At 53.9% G+C, this 21791-nt stretch overlaps 1 protein-coding gene across 1 annotated transcript; it reads right to left on the bottom strand.

The window, feature by feature from the left end:
• Nucleotides 1-1472: 1472 nt before the first annotated feature.
• Nucleotides 1473-21190, bottom strand: TTLL12 (tubulin tyrosine ligase like 12). The gene is made up of 14 exons (XM_084750174.1): nt 20938-21190; nt 17195-17364; nt 14522-14720; nt 13689-13848; nt 13466-13599; nt 10981-11057; nt 8666-8782; nt 8315-8509; nt 7891-8002; nt 6330-6481; nt 5556-5637; nt 4199-4267; nt 3552-3690; nt 1473-2938 (listed from the first exon to the last, which is right to left on the bottom strand). Exons 1-14 carry the CDS (start codon nt 21097-21099, stop codon nt 2787-2789), a joined length of 1920 nt encoding a protein of 639 aa, XP_084606300.1. The 5' UTR covers nt 21100-21190; the 3' UTR covers nt 1473-2786.
• Nucleotides 21191-21791: the final 601 nt, after the last annotated feature.

The following is a 21791-nucleotide window of genomic DNA, read 5'->3' as shown; positions in this document are numbered from 1 at the left end:
GGCTCTTTAGGTAACACTTGAGAGACAGGACATGGGGCCACAGTCACCCTCTTGTTTCCTTATGCCTCATGGGTATATAGTACCCACAGGGCACAAGTGTCTCTTCAGATGTCCCAGGCACCCATGCTGGACACTTTTGGGGACAGTGTACCTAAGATTTGGAGAGGTTTCTTGGCAGTGCTCTTTCAGTCCCAGGCATGCATGCTGTACAACTCCAGCAATGCCCCCATAGCATCCTGTAGAAAAGGGGGGGGGGGGGAAGGGGCGCATTTGCTACCTACAAATGTGCTTCCCCCTGTCCACCACTAGAGGCATTCTCTCTTCTATTCTGTCACCAGTGGTTAGGAAAATAGCTTTCTGGAGCTTTTAATGAGGAAGGCACTTTGCTGGTTTGGATGCCTCTCTGGTCTGTGCTCCTTTCCACAGTGGAAGCCTCAAACCTCTCCCTTTATGTCTTCAGCCAACTGGCTATGGAGGAGCTGGGTGGCCAACTGCCAGCAGGGGACGCATGTTGACTCAGGATAAGAGCAGGCGGTCAAACACTTCAGTTTGTGGTCAGCCCCTGGCATGTCCCTGAGCAAGGGGCCTCCAGAGCTCTGCCTCCTGCATCCTTCTGTCTTTAGCAGCATTAGGTGGCTGCCTGGCCTCCCCTTCCCCCCAGCTAACTCCACAAATTCAAGGTGGGCATGTCCCGGCCTTAGATGACCCCTTAAACCGAGGAAGCTACCAGGGTGTGGATGAATACCAGGAGGATTCTTCAGTGCTATAACCACTGTCTCTATAATTGGCTGGTGGCCAAGCCTGAGGGCTGCTGTGCCAGCTGGAGCATGTGAGATGCCTGTTTTAGAAAAACTGTAACATATAGCACTACGGTATACACATGGAGGTCAGAGGACAACCTGTGAGAGTTGGTTCTCTCCACCGGGTGGGTCATGGGAAGATCTTTAAGCTTGGCAGCAAGCTAGCTTTCTGGTCCTCTGTTCAACACCATCCCTGAGGGAACGTCGAACATGTCCTGGCATCTCAAGCATCGGTCCTAAAGGGTACAGATGACCTGTTCAGAAGCAGTGTGGCCCTGCCCCCAGCCTTGCCTTGTTTGTTATAACACAGTGCCACTCAGTAGGGTGCCCATCAGCCCCCATACCCTCTCGACCACCCCCTGAGTTGTGGCCTTTCATCTCCACCCCAGGACAAGTAGACAACACAGAGAGTGCCAGTTTCCCAAGGCTACCAGGTGAGGCCAAGCTTCAGGCCCTGGGAACCCCAAACCCCTGCGGGGTGGTGGTGTAGACAGCCCAGGGTTCTAGCAGCTGCGAACTGGGACTCTCACTGGGCGTCAGGTCAAATGGCCTTTTCTTCTCTCCTTTCTCAAAGCACACATGGTGACATGTTGGGTTCTGCCTGTAACAGTGGAGGAACACAGCTGCCACACCAGCCCTGTGGCTCTAGGGCCCCAAAGAGAAAAGACCAGGTGAAAACAAGGCATATTTTATTGCAGTATAAAAGGGCAAAGGGGCCAGCAGCGCTCCAGGGACAGGACCAGAAGCGTCTGCCCTGCCCCTGCCGGGGACTGGATCCAAGATAACTAGTCAGGCTTGTTAGCAAATGGCCCGCATGCCCAGAGATGAGCAGAACCATCATGTCCAGTCATATTAAGAGGGGTGTCACTTTTACCATCAAAAGTGCTACCGCCACTCCAGTGCCCCACCTGAGCAGTACGGCACTGTGGAAACAGCTCCTGACTAACCAGACCCACTTCCTATGGGGTGCAGGAAACAATGGTGGCTGACTTGAAATTCCAGCAACAAAGTTAGGAACTAGATGTTACACTGTGTTTCTGTCCTTTAAAAGAAAAACAAAGAAAACCTCAATGTTTTGACTCTAGGTCTTGGCAAGAGGCAGCCTGACTTCGGCATCAAATTCTCCCCACAGCCATCTTAGCAGCCTTGGCATTTCCATAGTCAGCCCTGCCTGGGCTCTGCCATGGCGTCTCACAGCACCCTAGCACCCTGACCACCTCAAGAGGACAGTGGGACTTAGTGAGCTGCCAGCACACAGAGACCAAGGGACTCTGGGTTTTTTTTTTTTTTTGGTTTTGAGATAGTTTCTCTGTATTGCCTTGGCTGTCCTGGACTAGCTTTGTAGACCAGGCTGGCCTCAAACTCACAATGATCTGCCTGCCTCTACCTCCCAAGTGCTGGGATTAAAGGCGTGTACCATCCATCACACCTGGCTGACCACGGGACAGTCAGGCTTCCCAGAATAAGGGAGATACGGAGGGAAGTCTGCTGGTGGAGGCTCCGGTGGAGGATGCCGAGGCATAAGGCTGGGTTGGCAAATGTTTCCCCCTGGCTGTTTTAGGGTCCGTGGGTGCAACACAGGGGTGCTGAGTCCCTGCTTACGGCAGCCATGGGAAAGGAGGCAGGGATTCTGGGAGAGAACTCCCTGGCCCCATTGGATATGGGGTTCCCAAACACTTCCCTGCGGAACCCTGTTCCTGTGGAACACCTCTTCGTCTGTGTGAACTCTCTGGATGCCAGGAGTAAAGCCCTTGGCTGAGATGTAGCCTCATCAGAGAAGAGGGCGTTAGGAGTGCAGACCTGATGTCCCACATATGAAGCAGGAATATGGCTCCGGAAGGCAGAGCCTTACTTAGGCCAAGGCTCTGACTTGGGGATTGGGGGGGGGGAGGAAGAAGTGGGAGGGAGAAGGCTGGGGCAGAAGTGGCTCCTCCATGGGCATTGCCGGGAACCAGCTGTGAGCACTGGCAGGGCGGCTCTGGGCACCTAGATGATGCGGGTCACATGACAGTTGTCGGGCTCGTCCAGAAACAAGGTGCTGAAGACGTCGTTGAAGAAAGAGGGGTGGTATCTGCAGGCTCGCTCGCAGTCGGGGTTGAAGTTCACCTCCAGGATCTGGGGTTGCATCACCCGCTTTCCTGGTGGCGAAACAGAGAGGCGGGAAGGCCGTGTTGGCAGCGAAGTGAGGGTACGCATCTGTCTCGGGAGGACAGGCTGGCCCCAGTTCCCAGTGTGTGATCTAGAACATGGGCTTCCTGGCTTGAGACCAGCTCCCCAAAGAGAGGCTGGAGCTACCCCTAACCCTAGGGCTATGAGCACACATCACTTTAAGCTTCCACGGCCAGTTTGGTCAGATGGAGCAGCATGCAGGGTGGGCAGGGTGGCCCCAGTCTGCCACCTTTCTCAGCGGATCAGGCCAGGATACCCAAGCTGAGCCGCCTACCTAATTCATCCAGTGAAACAACAGCCACGAGGCTAGAGAAATGGAGCCGTGGTTAAGAACGGAGACCTGGATTTAGTTCCTAGAATTCATACGGTGGCTTCCAACCATTACAACCATCCTTAACTCGAGTTCTGGGATCCTGCATCCTTTTCTGGCTTCTGGGCACACACACACACACATGCACACTCAAATACATAAAAACAAACCAAACAAACCAAACCCTACCACAGCCGGGGCTGTCCCAGGTGCTGCTGGGCTGGGCATGGGTGGGATCAGCTAGAGGGTTCTGCTGTGGCAAGTCCCCTTACCATCTGGATGGCTGTCCCACTTGAGCATGAGGTCAACAGCATAGACGGCCCGAGATGAGGGGTAGTCACAGAGGCCCATGGGCGGTGGCTTGGCACAGGCCACTTGGAACAGCTCTGTGAACGCCTTGAAGATCTCAGCCTGGGGACAAGCAATACTGTCACAACAGGGTTTCCTTGAGCCTGGCTTTGGGACTAACAAGGCCCACTGCCCTCGCTTCAGGCCTGTCCTGCCATCCCTCTTACATTCTTTATGTTTCTAGGCTTGGCCGGATGGCCGCCATGTCTGCCTGTCCCCACACTCCTGGAGCCCATCTCTGCTTTGCATTAAGTTAGGAGCCCAGAGCTTCCTGTATTCTAGGCAAGGACCATCGGGAGCCAGGCCCCCGTGCAGGATTCTACCCCCTGCAAACCTGCTGTTTTTTCCGGTGACCAGCCTCCTGCTAAGCCCTGTGATCTCAATGGCTTGGCTTCCTGGGGCTGGTGGAGCCTATTGCTTTTGGGCTACCTCAGGACACCCCAAATTCCCTCCCTCCCACTGAGAAACATCCTAAAGAGGCTCCAGAGCCTCCATGTACGGGCCCAGAGTGCACGGGGAGGGGATGGTCTTAGAGTCCCCTCTGCCCAGCCTGGCAGAGCCCAAGACTCACCTGGACACCATTCCAGGGGAACTCTGGGTACTGCTTCTCAAACTGGGGGATGAACTCATTATAGTGCACCTGCAATAGACGAGAGCCAGTTATGGTGGTGGTGGCGGCAGCTGCCTCTAGGATGAAAGGATGAGGCAGGACTGATCTCACAGCACAGTTTGGTCCAGCTCTGGTCCTCGGGCCACACATGAGGACAGGAGACCAAGGTTAGGCTCTAGGCAGACAGAGAGGGACCAATCTGAGCCTCAGTTTCCTCTCCTGCTCAGCCCACGGACTCTGCAGGGCTCCCCAAAAAGCACCCTAGGACAAGATTCCTAGACTAAGATTTTATCAAAACATCTGAATAAGGAAGCCCAGACTTCTCTCCCAGAGAATATCCTTAGGACTGGCTCCCAACAATGCCAGGGGCCTTGATGGGCAATCTGGGTCTTGGCTTTCGATCCCATGAAAGGTGAGAGGGACAAGAAGCAACAGGACCACTTTGGCCCACTGGGAGTCTAAGTCAGCACAGCCACTCTGCTGGGGCAGCTCCTTTCTCACAAACCCACTTAGAAGATGCTTGGGCAGGCCAGAGAGGTGCCTCAGAGAGATATTAGCCATGGCACCTACGTTACTTATGAGGTCTAGTCCACTAGCCTACGCATCAAGTATTCACACACCAGGCCAAGAAAGAACTCAGAATGCAGGGTGCATGCCTTTAATCCCAGCACTTGGGAGGCAGAGGCAGGCGGATCATTGTGAGTTCGAGGCCAGCCTGGTCCACAAAGTGAGTTGAGTCCAGGACAGCCAAGGATACACAGAGAAACTCTGTCTTGAAAAACCAAAAAAAAAAAAAAAAAAAAAAAAGAAAAGAAAAAGAAAGGAAAAAAAGAACGAATGAACGAACGAACTCAGAGTTTAAGGCAAGCCTGGGCTACATGAGCCCATCTCTCAAAAAGAAAAACAAACAAAAAAGAAACCTAATTAACTGAAAACAAACAAACAAACAAATCCTAATATCCAGAGGAAAAAAAATCAGGCATTCTGGGAAGGGAGAGTGACGTAAGGCTCGGGGCTTTCTTGGTCTCCAGTCTGACAGGATCAGGTGTTCTGTGCTTACACTCCTTAGCTCTGATGATGTGACAAATCCAGCAATCTAGCTCCTCTTCCCTCACCACACCCAGAGTCGGGACCAAAGGCAAGCACCCTGCCGCCCCAGGGGGTACTGCTGGCCCGCTGTCTGCCCTGAGGCCTTCAGCCCTGGCATACAAATGACACTGTCATCTCGTTGTGCCCGCTGGCTGTGCGGCAGTGACCCCTATGAAGACCTCACTCCCCTGACTGTGATAACCAGAACCCGGACCCCACCAGACCCTACCTGCTTCAGCACCACATCCGGGTCATAGTTCATGACGGTGAAATGCTTCTCATAGTCATCTAAGTCGTTGAGGGCGAAGGGCCTGAGAGACAAACGGACAGACACGCGTGGGCTCCCACGCTCCATGAAGAGCAGCCACACACCACTGGGGGCTGGGGTGCACTGCTGCCCTTGTCTGTGGGCTTGAGTTGGGGGGTCAAGAGCAGTGATGTGCTGTGGGGATTCTTTGTAAGCCGCGACACATCACCATCATGCTGGGCTGACAGCTAATTCATTATAACAGTGATGCCCGAGCTGGGCGTGGTGGCGCACGCCTTTAATCCCAGCACTCGGGAGGCAGAGGCAGGCGGATCTCTGTGAGTTCGAGGCCAGCCTGGACTACCAAGTGAGTCCAGTACAGCCAGCACTGTTACACAGAGAAACCCTATCTCGAAAAAGAAACAAACAAAACAAAACAAAACATCCCAAAAAACAAAAACAAAACTGGGGTTGGGGATTTAGCTCAGTCGTAGAGAGAGCGCTTGCCTAGCAAGCCCAAGGCCCTGGGTTCCGTCCTCAGCTCTGGGGGAAAAAAAACCAACCCAAAACAAAACAAAACAAAACCAAAAAACCAAAACCAAAACCAAAAAAACAGTGATGCCACCGGAACACTTGAGAAGCCATGGGCTGTGTGATGCGGTGAGAGAAGGGCAGCGCAGGCTTTCTGGCCCCACAGTGAAGGAGGGGCTCCCTTGCCCAGCCCTCAGCACCTCGGCCCCACTTGTCCCTGCTTACCGGTTGGAGAAGCGCAGCCAGAACACATTGTACACGTACAGCCTCAGTGGCCTCACTGAGCGCAGCAGCACGACGTAGCGGATGTCAAACTTGACGTTCCCCACATCTTCTCGGAGGAACAAGACGGGACTTTCAATGTACTTGGACACAACCTGGAAGGTAGAGATGTGAACTTGCCAGTAGTTTCCACCTCACTTGGGCGGGACAGGGTACATGGGAGCTCTGCACCCCGAGACCCATGATGGGGGCAGTCTCCTTCACCTGGGTCCACAGAAGGACTCTATGTAGCACTATCACAGCCAGCTATGGCTCCCCCTACTCCTGTGCTAAGGCATGGCAAATTCTTTATGTTCACCTCTATTTTATACTTTGTACCACACGCATGCAGTGTCCAGAGGCCTGAAGAGAGCGTTAGGTGTCCTGAACTGGTGCTACAGACAGCTGTGAGGCACTGTGCGGGTGCTGGGAACAGAACCTGGGTCCTCTGTAAGAGTAGCAAGTGTTCTTAACCACCGATCCATCGCTCTAATCTCCCCGTCCACACACCCCAGACAGGGTGACTCTGTGTGACAGAGTCCTAGCTGTCCTGGACTCACTTTATAGACCAGGCTGGCCTCAAAGTCAGATCCGTCTGCTTCTGCCTCCTGAATGCTTGGATTAAAGGTGTGTACTACCATGCCCAGTTCCTACCTATTTTATTTAATTAAAAAAAAAAAAGCCATCCCATCAAGTTTCAGCATTTCTGTGCACACATGTGTGTGTAAGCTGGCGTCAACCTTGGCTTGTCATTCCCGAGGTGTTACCCATACTGATTGTTTTGGGTTGGGTCGGGGCTTTTCAAGATGGGGTTTCTCAAAAAAAAAAAAAAAAAAAAAAAAAAAAGGACAAGGTTTCTCTGTGTAGCCCCAGGCTGGCCTCGAACTCAGAGATCCACCCGCCTCTGCCTCCTGAGTGCTGCAATTAAAGGCATGCACCACCACTGCCCAGCTGATTTTTTTTTAGCCATGGTCTCACTGGCCTGGAGTGTGACAAGCAGGCTAGACTGAGCATGCTTGGCTCTCCCTGCCCCCTTTCCATGGGTCCTTGGGACTGAACTCCAGCTCTCCTGCTTGCAAAGCAAGCACTTTCTTTACCCACCGGGCCATCTCCTTAGCCCTACTTCCAGGTCTTAAAAAGATGAATTCTCACCAACATTTCTCACCACTCCCACCTGCTGCCTCGAGTCCCCACAGTGATTGACAGCCCTCAAAGCTCATTTCCTTCCAGCTTGCACCATGATCGTGTCCCTCCACCGCAGCCGTGGCTCAGGAGAGCCTTGTGTCCTGAAACAACTTCCCGGTAAAGCCACAGGATGTCCCATGCCTACAGGATCCTCACCATAGACCCGGGGACTCCACAAGTGATCGGCCTACATGCAGTGATAGGATCTGATCCCCACAAGCAGAGCGGCAGTTGCCTCTCCCAACCTCAGACCTAAGCCACAGAAGTCCTGAGGCCACTCTCCTTGGTGTGTCTGCTTGTGGTTTGGTACACCTAGGTGTGATGAGCTGTGTGCACCCACCTTGGGGGTGCTCTCTCGGTGGCGAATGATGCTGTGGAGGTTGTTGGTGACATGAGTGTCCAGGCTGCGGGCCAGGTTCCAGGGCTTGCAGATCCAGTGGTTGTCATCACCCCTGGAGGAGACACTGGTTGAGCCGTGCCTGCCTTTCAGACACTGGGCCCTGACGATCTAGAGGCAGACTGGCTAGCGAACGCTGTTTTTTTTTAAGGAACCACAATGTCACAGGGCACTGGGCTGTCAGGAGGAGTTTGATGGAGCCTATGGAATGTTACAGGGTGGAAGCCCCCCACCTCCCAAAGGCAACAAGAAAGAAGCTTAGGTGCCCAGCTAAGAAGCAGGCTGGGCATTGCGATAAGGCAGGGGCACATTTAATGGGACGGCGCCTAGGAGTGTGTTTGTCCCACCTCCAGTCTAGGGGACTTACCGCCTCTCCCGGTGCTGGAAATAGCTGACAAACTGGGGCAGCTCAGTGAGCAGGTTGAACGTTCGGGGGAGCCAGGGGGGACCCTCAGGACCGTCAGCCCGTCGAGCGATGGAAGCCAGACAATCCTTAACAGTCAGCAGGTTCTCACAGGGGAACTGGTTCAGCAGCACCTGCGGCCTCTCTTCGCTGAGCTTCCTGGGGGGGGGGGGGGAGACCAGTACCGCCAACTTAGAGGTCACTTAGCACACCGGAGAGCACAGTGGAGTTTAGAGGGAGACTTGAGGGCCTGGGGAGAGTGGTGGTCAGTCAGAGGCACTGGCTATGAGGCCCGGCGGGCTGCAGGGTACCCACCTGTAGTCCTTGAAATGGGAGAAGTGGTAGAGGATGTCTGCGTCGGCCTCGCTTTCCGTAAAGGCGAAACGTGGGTGGGTGAGGTGGCAGAGCACCTGTTGCACGTCGGTGTGGACTCTGTGGAGAGACCTGAGTGAGCAGTGGCCTAGCTGCAGGAGCTCCTGGGCACCCTGGTTCTGTGGCAGCGAGTCCCAAGGAATTCCTGGTGTTGGCAGCCTGTGCCTAAACCCATTTCCTCTGTCCAGCTGTAGGAGGGACACTTAGGCCTCCAGCTTCCCCACAGGAGATGGGAGGACAGAGCCTGCCAGCGGGAAAACTGGATGGATAGGAGGCAGGCAAACATAGGGAGAGCTTAGCACCTGGGACTCCGCTTGGCTTGGGCTACATGCGCCTTACTCTGAACAGGGAACAACTGAGCAAAATTCTCCTCCCAATAATGACACCAAATGCGGACAGTTTCTATTCAAAAGTACATCCTGGTGGGAGGGAAAATCTGGCCTGAGCTGGCTTAGGGTGTAAGGGCAATAAGGTGGAACTGCCCTCAAATGAACATTTAGGGGAGAACCCTTCCTTTATTTACCATCTTATGTCCATGCATAAGTGACAACATGTATGATCAGGGACAGATGCATTATGGGAACGGACGTGCACAGTGAGTAAAAGGGCTAGGTAATCTAAGCCTCTTTAGTCAAAATGGAGAAGCCAGTTGCGTTGCGCTCGCCTTTAACCCCAGCACTAGGGAGGCAAAGGCAGACGGATCTCCAAGTTCCAGACCAGCTTGGTGTACAGAGCGAGCTCAAGGACAGCCAGGGCTACAGAGAAACCCTATCTCCAGCAACAATACTAAGAACCACCCACGTTATACCCCGAGGAACTAACTTTCTCTTGAATCCCATACAAGGGAACCTCAAACAATAATTGGGACCTCTGAATGTCTTCAGACTGTGAGCCACTCTGTCAGTCTTGACAGGATGTTCCTTTATCGCTTCTATTACTTTGTTTTAAATAAAAGTGTCTTTGCTTCTCTATAATCTGTGTGAACTCTCATTTCTTTCATACATTTATTTATTTGTGTGTGTTTGTGTGCGTGTGCGCACCGGGGTCACAGGACAACTTGTGGCAAGGCAACTGGCTCTCTCCCTTCACCATGTGGGTCCCAGGAATTTCATTTCGGTCGTCAGGAATGGTGGCAGGTCCTTCGACTGGCCAAGCCATCTGGCCGGCCCTTTTATTTCACTCTTGAATAAGAGGCTAACAACCTGCAAACACTCCAACGGCTGCCAGTAGACAGACACCACCAGCCTCCCAACCCTGCTTGACCTCAAGCCTGTGAGGAGAGAGAGCCCTGGTAGCCCCCAGGGGGCTTCCTCTGAATCTGTAGGGGGACAGGTCTTGTGTCAGACCCAGCACTGAAGTGAGGAGGGGGCCTTTCTTTCTGAAGGAAGGGACAGAGTGAGAAGGTAAAGAGGACACAGGGCATAGGACGAGGCGGGTGGCAGCTGGGGAGGATGCTGAGTGGGAGGGCTTAAAGTGAGGCGCGGCCTGCTGGGATGGGGTTGGTCGGCACCAGGCAGTTATCCTGCCTGAGTCAGGAGAGCGAGTGTGAACCACTGCAGGCAGGACTGACAGGGCCCCCATCTATCCATTCCAGAGGGGATAACGGTGCGTGTGGGAGTGGGGTTCACAGCCAGATCAGTGTCTCAGGACATACCTTTGCTTGGGCTAGGGCTCTGGCTTCAGGGAAGAGGAGGAGGACGGAGGAGAGAGGCCACCCCTAGGACTTGGTGGAACTGGGCACAGTGAAACACACGGCCCATTTCTAGCTGGACCAAATATGAGTAGCCATGGGTAGGGCATCCGGAGGCCTGTAGAGAGGGCTCCTAGAAATGCAGAGGGCCTGCTCAGCACTAGGTGGGTGTGGCTCTTTACCCAGGCCTGACGACATTTAGTCTAGCTGGATCTTCCCCCATCGCTGCCCACGCCCTCGGACTCCTCCGACGGGCTCTCCTGGCAACACCGGCGCCTCTTCCCTTTATTGAGATAGGGTCTCACTCTGTAGCCCAGGATGGCTGAGAGCTTGTGGCAATCCTCAGGCCTCTGTCTCTCATATTGAGATGATAGGAATGTCACTGTGGCTGACAGTTTCGAATTTCCCAGGACAAGTTCAACAGTGGCCTCCTCCAGGCAGCCCCGCCCACCTTTGAGCATCCCTTGAGGGGTACCATTGCCACCATGCCTGGATTCCAAGGACAAGGACTTTGGGACCTGGGAATGACAGTGACTGAAGGTAAGTTTCATCGGCAACAGCTATGTACCTGAAGATGTGGCCCTGGGGTTGTGACACTGGGCTAATGGCGAGTGGCAGTTTCTCCTTGTTTTCCTTCAAAATGGCCTAGGATCAGAGGCAGAAATAGACCCCAATGAAGAGAGCAAAGGACCATGAGTTTCCCCAAGCCTGCAGGTCAGGCCCCACCCTTCACATCCTTGACTCTCTGAGAGGCAGCGCAGGGCTACCTGACTCCACGCTCTGAACTCAGGCCTCTCAGGTGCCAGGGTTGTTCTCCTCTGTGCTGTGCTGGGAGGAGCTGTTCCTGGCCTAAGCTGGCTAACCGTTTAAAACATGTCCACAGACGCTGACACTCCCCAGAAAGGCAGGGCCTAGTCCACCCCGGGGGCCCAAGGAGCTCCTTCTAATGAGCGGCAGAGAGGAGGCGCCAGATCTTAGCCCAGATCACAGGCCTCTCAACTCCCTCCAGCTTGCTCCTGGATCAATCACATGAAGAAAAGCTAGCTGCCACACCTCGGTGGGGACACACAGAAGCCCACAGAGAGGCACCTGTGTGGAGACACCGAGCCCTCCAACAGCTAGCATGTTTCACCAAGCCTGAGTGCTGTACACAAATATCTCAGCTCCAGGGGACAGTCTGTGCACCCAGAGACCTCGAACCAGAAGCACTTGCTGAGCACTGTCTCCCCCAGAGACTGGCAGAGGGGTGGAGGTGGGGGTGGGGTAATGGGGCGACAATAAATCAGTTATTGTCCTAAGCCACTGGAGCAGTTTGTCATCAGCACAGGTCACCCCAAAGGTGACCAGATCGCAATCTGGACCCACAGTCTTGTGCAAATGAGGTTTCGGATGAGGAAGTATCTGGCCTGATGCTCCTCACTTTCCTTCCTGCAGTGGCTTCCCAAGGAGACTGCCAATTCTTCATGATCCATTAAATAAAGCCAGAGGCCAGCGAAACCTTCCCTAGCCATCCTCACACCTCACCTCGAGCACGGAATCCCATGTTCAGCAAACCCTGACTAGATACGAGCACTCAGGAGGTCGTGAGCCCAACTCTGAACCCCCAGCATGACATCCCCCATGACATGGGAAGTGGCATGACATCACCTCCTGTCTTGCTGGATTCAGCACGGTGCCATGAGACCACGACTGTAGCATGTCCCTGCCAAGCAGCAACCTCAAAGAGCTCCTGGTACAACTCGAGTCAACTTACTTAACCCTTTTACAACCTTTGGAGGCCCTAGGTGGGTATCAGATACCTGCATGCCAGGCTAGACTCAAACAGTTACCACCAACAGAACTGCGAATACAGGACGGCCCATCTACAAGGCGTCAGGCCCAGGGGCCGAGTTTCACCCACCTCCTTAAAGCTTTTTATTTTATGTGTGTTGAATGTTTACCTGCATACCAATTTGCGCATCATGTGTGTGCAGTGTCCATGGAGACAGAAGAAGGTGTTGGGTATCAGGAACTTGAGTTATAGATTGTTGTGAACTACCTGACCTGGGTGCTGGAAACTCCACACAGCCCCTCTGCAGCAGCAGCCAATGCTTTTCCTACTAAGCTCTCGCTCCAGACACTAGGGGCTGTGTTCCTGATTGGTATTGGGCCTTTGTCTGAACTCATTATAGCTAGATGCTTCTGAGTGAACTTGCAGGGTCCTGACCTACAGGCTGCCCAGTGAAAGCAAGGACGCTCTGAGGATCTGCTGTGTTATGAGATGTACTATACAACTGGCCCTTTAAGCCTATGGGCTCCGCTACTTTAGAGCCAACCAACAATAGGTCGAAAGTGTTTCTGGGGGCCGGCTTGGGGGCGCATGCCTTTAATCCCAGCACTCAGGAGGCAGAGGCAGGCGGATCGCTGTGAGTTCGAGGCCAGCCTGGTCTACAGAGTAAGCTCTAGGACAGACAGGACTAAAACAGAGAAATTCTGTCTTGAAAAAGAAAACAAACAAACAAACAAAAATGTTTCTGGGGATGGGGGTGGGGCAGGGGAGTCCTCTGCAGGGAATGCATGTAGACACTGTTTCCAAACTACCTGACTGTCTACAGAGCAGCGCTACTGTACTGAGAATTATGAACAATCTCAGGAAGACGACTGACTCTAGAAGCTGGGCTGGCAGTTTTATGTGAGACACCTGAACACCCGCGGATTTTAATATCTGTGCAGTCTTGTGACCCAACCCTATGGATGCCGAGGAACAACTGGTGTCTTCCTGTCCCCTATGAGGCGAGAGAGAGAGAAAGCTGTGAGCAAAGCCAGATCTGGCTGCACAGGCCTTCCCTTCCCAAATGCAATGCAGGTCATCTGGGATCTAGATCAGCACAGACGGCCACACTGTGTGGCTACAGGAGCTAGCGCACAGTAAGACTCTTATCTCCCAGATGCTCCCCATATGATTCCATCCCACAGTAGCTAGCTGGGAGCCCGAAATCCAGCTGACACTTAACATTTGGGAAGTGGATAGAGAACATTCCAGAAACCATCAAACACCAGGCCCAGGGCCATACCTGATAGTACTCAGCAGGAGGCTCAGGCGTAGAGGAGCTGAGGTCCAGCATGTCAGCGGGGGCCCAGGGCAGCAGCATGCATTTCCGGATCAGAGGGTTTGCCTCTCCGTAGGCAAAGTCCCGGGTCACCTCCTCTGTGGCAAGACACGCGTGCCCATCAGTGGGGGTGGTAGGAGGTTCACCCAGGGCCCATCCTCTGGGGGTATGCAGGCACCTGACTTACCGCCTGTGTCTAAGTCCCTTAGGGGCCACAGCAGCGTATAGGCCACCTGCTGGGGCATGTAGAAGAAAGGAGCAGTGGCGAAGCTGGGGACATCTGCGTGCTGGATTCTCGAGCCAAATTCATCCATGATGTACCACACGGGCACCTTCTCTTCAGCTGTCTGCACACAGGACACAACAATCCTCCGGCACGCGTCCACCCACCTATTGCCTCCCATACCTATGCACGCAACATCAACCTTTGTTCATTTCTGCCCACTTCTGAGCTCGGAGGTTCCCTCAACCCCAATAACCAGTCCAAAGCCTGTGGAAACAAGGCACTAGGCCCAGTAACGACAGGGATGGATTCCATGTGAGGTATGCTGAGGTGGGGAGGGGGCTTGAGCCTAGGAGTGGGGGAGGAGGAGGCTAGAAACTCGGCAGGGTGGTGGGTGGAGGCCTGAAGGTGTGTCAAAGTGTTCTCTCCTCTCAAGGGTGGCGAGAACCATACAGAGCACTGGATTTGGCAGGGACAGCTAAGTCACTAGAGCCTGAGTTGAGAGGCCTAAGGGAGCCCCATACCCTGTAAGTGCAAAGGCGGCATAGGTACCTTGGTCCCCAGGTACCAAAAGAAGGCCTTGTATGAAGCTCTGGCTGGCCTAAAACTAGGTAGAGTGGGCTGGCCTTGAACTCACAGAGATCCAACCACCTCTTCCTCCTGAGTAAAGGGGTGTGCCTCCATGTCTGGCTGTAACTTGTCTTCTTTGGTTTTGCGATTATTGGCAACATACTTCTGATAAAGGCACAGGGTCGGAGCAGGGCTTCCGCCAGTCCCGGGAGAAAGAGGATACTCACCCCATGGGCCAGCTGATAGGTCTGGTTGAATTTCCACATCTCCTCCAGCACCAGGCCCACTGCCTCTGGGCTGGGCACCTCACCATGGAACTCGATGCCCATCAGGTTGGCCATCCGGTGCAAGAGGCCGGGTACCTGCTGTAGCTGTTTACGCGCATGCTCCACACGACATGTCCAGGCATGGTCGATGAGGAAGATGCTGCAGGCACAAGCCACACCTAAGCCGCCAGGCCAGTGCTTCTCACCTTTCCTAATACTTCGACCTTTACAGCTCACCACGTGGTGGTAACCTCCAAGCATAAAAATTATCTTCATTGCTACTTCATAGCTGTAACTCTATTCATGTCTTTGTTTTCTCAGTGGTCTTATGTGACCCCTGTGAAAAGGTTACTTAACCCCCCCCACCCCCACAGGGGGTCACGGCCCACAGGTTGAGAACCGCTGCACTAAGCAGTCAAGAATGGAGAAGCAGGAAAATGGAGCAGAAGAAGAAATGCGGCACCCTGGCCCATCGTCACCACTCTGCCACTTAACTCTGAGAAGCAAGGGCTCCTTCTCTAAGCTCTGAAGCAGGACAAGGAGGGGCCCCCACTTCCCACCTCCTACCCCCCCCCCCCCCCCCCGATAGACATGAGCCTCACATGGGACAAATGTGGTCATGCTGACCGCAACCACCAGGTAAGTGTCAGAGCCTGGCTGCAGGTACAGGGCGACGGCTCGTGCTGCCACCCTGCTCACAGCAGACCTGGCAGTGACAGGCATTCAACACACGCAAGGCTCCACATACCAGTAGGAGCATCAGGCAAGTGACACAGGTACAGAGCGCACGTGTACAAGCATGTGCACCCCAGGACCTATGAGCACCAAGAACATCCTGTGGGAGAGAGGTCTGTCCTGTCCTTCTAACCCTGGGCCCGGCAAGCTTTGATGGATTAGGGGGATCCACACATACAGGTGCCCAGTGAACAAGGGTGCCTCTCACTGGCCCCCCGCCTCTGAGCACATTAGCCCCTGCAGACAGCAATGTTCCAGGTCACCAGTCAAAGTCAAGTTCAGGAATATATTAGCATGCTCTTAGTTTCCCAGTCTGTTCGCACGACCTGAAACAAAGGCTGGTTTATTCCTGCACAAAGCAGTGTGCGATACACCTACGAGGTGTGCACTTGGGGGTGACTGAGAAGTGTGACAATAGTCATCGCCAGGTAGGTATGGAGTAAAGAGGACGGAGGACTTTCGAGGCCTGGCAAGTGTGGGACGCTCAGAGGGACAAAGTCCTTAGGGCAGAGGGGACTAAAGAGCACGTGTGCTCTGTGAGGGTCAGAGCTGTCAGCTTGACAGAACGGAGGGTCATCTGGGAGACGGGTCTCTGCGTGTGGCTGTGAGGGGCTGTCCTGATTGGTGTTATCTGAGACGGGAAGATGCGTCATTTGTGGGCGGGACCATTCCCTGGGCAGGGGATCCTGGACTGCGCGCATAAAATGTCCAGAAACAGCTGAGTACCAACAACGCTTCATTGTTCTGTTTCCAGATTGCAGATATAATATGAAAGCTCTTGCTATTGGACCATCCCCTGCACCCACCCCTACCTGTCATGAAAGACTGCTTTAAGCTCTTGTTGCTGGACCCGCCTGCACCCACCCCAACCCTTCCCCAGAGACAATCTTACACTGTGACCCAGAATAATCCCTTTCTCTCAGCTGACCTGGTTGGCGTATTTTATCACAGCAACAGGCAAAGTTACCGAGACAAGTTCCAACCAGTTTGTGTGTTTGTGTGTGTCCATTCCCAGCCACTACCCAGAGTGCTGGGGTGTGGGACAGAACTGGGCTGACCCGAGGCTCAAGTGTTTGGGGCAGTGAGGGACCTAAGTCACTTGTAGGTAGACATGAGTGCCAGTTGGGGTGTGGCTCTACCATCAGTGGAGTGGCCTTAGCTCGCTCAGGGGCTGGTGAAGGGGAAGACGAAGCTTGTTAGACTAAGTAGATGCCAGGGAGACTCACAAAGTTATGTCCCTACGGCTCCAACAAAGCCTCTGGTCCCCGGGAACCTTCCCCAGGACTGAGTCAGCAGGCTTCGGGGAGACGGGGCAAAGGTCCTCAACAAAGCCAGGCTCAGTTAGGTTTATCTGGGGTCAGCAGCCACATCTTTAGTCAACTGATAACTTCATGCAAACCCGTCTTTCCCCTGGGTTTGTTTGCCCTCAACAAAACTAGGAGCTATAGCATTCTGTGTTGGCCATCATGACTGTGAGATCACAGGGCTGTGTTCTAAGGGGGCATCAAGCACGATTCCTGGCAGGCTGTCAAGAGCACAGGCTCGCACACTGCCCCAAAGCTCATGGGAACACCGCTGGCCACACACATCACAGGGAACAAGAGTCCGAATGAAATCTCTCTTAAGGGACTGGAGAGATGGCTCAGTGGTTAAGAGCACTGTCTGCTCCTCAAGAGGTCCTGAGTTCAATTCCCAGCAACCACATGGTGGCTCACAACCATCTATAATGTGATCTGATGCCCTCTTTAGCAGATAAAGCACTCATAGACAAATAGTTAAAAAAGAAAAAAAATCTTTAAAAAAAATTGTTTAAAAAAAAAAAAAGAACACTCTCTTAAAAAACAAAACAAAACAAAACAACAACAACAACAAAAAACAATGCCCAGACACAGGTCCTACCTGTTGGGGTCATCGGCCTGGACACCGTTCTCACAGGTCACGATGACCTTGTAGCACAGCTCTCTCCCGGGATTGGGCTGCTTCCTCTGAGCCTCCCTGGCAGCCTCCTCCTCAGCCTCCTCCACCTCCTGCACCTGCATTATCCCAAATATCTCCCCGGCATCGAAAACCTAAGGCCAAAGCAGAGTGAATCAGGGGTGTGGGTAGGAGACCTCGCTTTTCAGTTCTTCAACCCCAGGAGCAAGGCCCATCTTTTTTTTTTTTAATTTTGTTTTTCCGAGACAGGGTTTCTCTGTGTAGCCTTGGCTGTCCTGGACTCACTTTGTAGACCAGGCTGGCCTAAACTCACAGGGATCCACCTGCCTCTGCCTCCCGAGTGCTGGGATTAAAGGCGTGCGCCACCACCACCCGGCAACAAATCCCATTTATTATACAGCCCCTTAGCAACACCTGACAGAGGAACTGAGACCTCTCTCGGGACACCCCAGGGTGGTAATCTATGCCACACTCTCCTGTGCCGCCACCCACACTGCACTTTGGCAAAGGCATAAGGCACCCACAGCAGAGTCCTCTCTATTTCCCTCGCTTTACAAGGGAAATGAGCCCTCAAAGGCAGGGGCGTGGCTCTAGGGTTGGAGGTGAATGTGGGCTCAGGATGGTGGTTGGCTAGGGGGGACCCTGATTTCCCTTTCACCTGAGCTACTCTGAGGCCAGGACAGCTGAGGCAGCCCACAGATGTGTCCCGTCCCTGTTGTCAACATCACCGCCAACACCACCACTGCCGCCGACCTCCACACTCAGGCAGCAGAAAGTGTGGGCAACTCTCAGGGTCAAGTAGTAACTGTAACGTGTGGGCTTGGACTTCCCAGGCCAAGAATAACTGGGAGTCAAGGACAGCTGGAGTAGCCACGCGTCTTTCTCTTCTCCCATGCTGCCTCCCAGTTCCCATCATGCCCTCCCCTCAGGCCTGTCATGAGCCCGCGCGAGAGAGGGTGGGCGGGCAGGCTTTGGAACCTGAGGCCCGCTTGTGAGGTTTGGATCTTGGCTTTGTCACATCTTTCATATGTGGCAAAGTTACCCAAGCCCTCTGTGACTCGGTTTACCCATATGTACTATGGGAAAGATCTGAGGTTGTTGAGAAGTTAATTATTGACACAGAGTCAGGCACAGAATGGGGCCTGGGCCGTGGTGGCAAAGGCGCCTACAAGCCAGGCTCCACTCCTACACTTGTTTCAGACTCAGTTTCCTCACTTCTGAAAGGGGTTATCATCTACTCCGTCGGACATCTGCAGGGATCAGATACGTTGGGATCTTCTCTGAAATCTCTACCACACTCCGGGGCAGCCACAACTCACTAGGGACGGACATGTTTTCTACGAGGCCAGAAGAAAGGGGACTCAGAGCTCCGTGAGGGTTAGACCCGGGTCCTCTGGAGCTGGGAAACTACTGGAGGGAGCACTCAGGAGGTGAGATTCAGGCCTGCAGTTCTGGGGTGCCAGGGAAGGTTAACCGCAGGCTGGGAAGGGTGGGGTGGCGAGAGCGTAAGGTGCTTGTGACGAAGCTTTACAACTTAAATTTGGTCACAGATTTCTCAGAGTGGAATGAGAGGACCAACGCCTGAAAGTTGTTCTGTGACCTCCACATATGTGTACACACACACACACACACACACACACACACACACACACACACACACACACGCTATATGGGGAAATGTGTGTGTGTGGGGGGAACAGGGAGGTTCCCACCCTCCAGGGCGGAGACTGGCGGGCCAACCAGAAGATAAGGGAAAGCTTTGCTTTTGAGAAAGCTCTTAGGTGAGGAACAAGTGCAGACTTCTTAGCCAAGTCCTCTTCCGATCCCTGATGCAGCCCTGGGTTAGGGGAGACTTGCCCTCATTTAAAACTAGGGGGGCTGGAACCTACTACAAATCAGGCATCACAGGTCCTCCAAAGCCCCAGCCTTTTTTTTTTTTTTTTAACCACAGACCTTCTAGGCTACATACAAGCAGGCCTAACCTGACGCCTGGCTTCTCCTCTGCTGTGGCTTGAAGGCACCAACCCCAACCTGTTTAGCTGTGGTGTCGTCCTCCCCCGCCCCCAACTCTACTATAGGATGTTCCTGCAAGTGACAGGGAGGGTGCTTTTTAATTTTGATTTTAGAAACACCTCCTGTCTTTTCTGCATTAGTGATCAAAGTAAAGGAATCAGGACTGCCTGCCTGGTGGGGGAGGGGGGCTCTCTGCAGGCAGGTGCACAGTCCTGCTGAGCAGTCAGTCCCTCAGGGCCTGGTGGCACATCTCACTGTGGTGACTCAGCTTTGTCTGGAATGGCTTGGGGGCGCCTGGGGGGGAGGGGGAGAAGCAACCAATGCCTGTCCCTGGCTAGGCTGTAGCAGCCCAAGTGAGAAGGGACAGGACACGTGCTGGAGTTCTTGTCTCCCATGGTCCTCCACCATCTCCCCGCCCCCCCCAGGGAGCCAGGTGCTGGTGTTTTTCCATCCCTGCTTTCCAGATGAGACATGGTTTAGGTGGGGAGCCACTTGACCAAGTGAAGGTGCCCCTGCCCCCAAGCTGGCTTAGTGGGATCCCAGGACATTTTCCAAAACGGTCCAACAGCATCGTGGGCACACTTTTATCTTCACTAACATATGGGGGTCCAGTTCTATCTCAGCATTGGCCTGGGAAACAAGGCAAGTGTGCACAAAGTGGCAGCACAGGGGAGGGCCCACCACCTGAGCAAAGGGGACCCAGTTGTAGGAGGCACCTCTCTGTAAGGAGGTGCTGTTGACAGAAGTGCCTCCATTTGTGATGTGGTAATGTCTGATAATCAGGCTAAATACCCCAACCCACCGCACAGGTCACTGCAGGAGCTAGTCTTGGGGCTGACAGGCAGTTGTAGCCTCAGGACACTGCTCAGGACCACTTACACTGTGTCCCACCCCCACTGGCAAGCACTCTTAACAGTCAGCACAGCCCTACCTACAGACTTAAGCCCATAGGAAGCGTGGAACTGAGTCAAAGAGAGTGATTCCGTCCCATAGCAAGGCTCAGGGGACTCCTGGTCACCTGCAGCCTTAGTGGGTCTCAGTTTGGAGGCGGCATCCTAAGGGAAGCCACGCTCTGGCTTCGGAAAACATCCTTTGCCAGCCCAGCAGCTGCTGTCTTCAGGACCCAAAATCCACGGCCCAGTCTTAGGCAGCAGAAGCCGGACACCTCGCAAAGGCCTAGCTCCGGTGAAAGATGAAGCCATTTCCTCAAAGATAGGGAACACTTTTCATCCTCCCTCGGCATCTTCTTCGTCTCCCAGAACCTCCATTCTCCTTAGCCTACAAAGGGAGTGACCTGCGACTCGTGCCGTGGAAAACAACTACACAGAGTTCTACGGACCAAGGAGAGCTGCACTGAACTGATGCTGGTGGGCCTTGAAACTAACTGGAGCCCGTGCCTCTGCCGAAGCCTCAGTTTCCTCATCCGTAAGTGGTGTCGCGAGTCCCACTCCTTACACACGGCAGCCGAGGTGCTGGGATGCCGCGAGCCAAGAGCAAGTCAGTTTCCAGGTACCAGCGCATCCTAGGCGGGCCCAGATCCTGCAGGATGGCCGCGCTGGCGCAACTCTCGGTCGGTCCCCCTCTGACTCCCAGATACACCCCGCTCCCGAGCCTGTAAGTGGCTTCCCATACAGCGCTGTGCTGCGCTCCCCACTCGTTTGTACAGCCCGCCCGCAGTCCGCACCGCCCCGCACCTCGTGCTCCAACTTGTGCAGAAGGCGGCCCCACAGCCTCTCCGGAACGCCCGAGGAGCGCAGCGCGGGGCCGTGCAGCGCCACGAACTCGTCCAGCATCCTCGCGCTCAGCGTCTCAGCACGGCCCGGGCTGACATGCTGCGGCCCGGGATTGCCCTCCATGGTGCTCGGATGTGCGCCGCGCCACCCACAGCCGGATTTAAGAGTACGGTACTCAAGCGCCTGCGTGCGGGGGCTGCAAGGTCCCGAGTGTGCGCAAGCGCGCTGGGGGCGTGTCTTTTCCCCATTCATCCTGGGGCCGCCGCGGAGGATGCTGGGAGTACTGCTTAGAGCGCCCCAAGTGGTCAGAGCCAGAAGAGACTGTCCTCAGGGGGCAGGTGAAGTTGAGAAGAGGGACGGGGGTTGGGATTGGGAGCAAAGATAGTGGACAGCGACACACAGGACAGGAAACGGACAGATGGACGACGATGACAGAAAGATCCTCCTCGCTCTGGCTACAATTTTGTTTTGCTTGAAATTTTTAAATTTTAGTTAAAAAATTATTGTTATTATTATCTTACTAATTAATTAATTAGTTTTTCAAGAAAAGGTTTCTCTTGTAGTTCTGGCTGTCCTGGACTCGCTTTGGAGATCAGGCTGGCCTCGAACCCACAGAGACCTGCCTGCCTCTGCCTCCCTAGTGCTGGGATCATTATAGGCGTGTGCCACCACGCCCAGCTTATTTTTTTAAATTTTATTTTATGTGTATGAGTGCTTACCTGCATGTATGTATGTGCAAAGCTTGTGGAGGTCAGAAGAGAGCGTCAGGTCCTTTGGAACTGTCATTACGCATGGGGTGCAGGGATCCGAACTTG

This window comes from Acomys minous, assembly GCF_964271855.1.
Source record: "Acomys minous genome assembly, chromosome: 12".
Taxonomy (NCBI): Eukaryota; Metazoa; Chordata; class Mammalia; order Rodentia; family Muridae; genus Acomys; species Acomys minous.
Note: the sequence above shows the minus strand (reverse complement) of the source record. Positions and strands in the feature narration are given on the sequence as shown.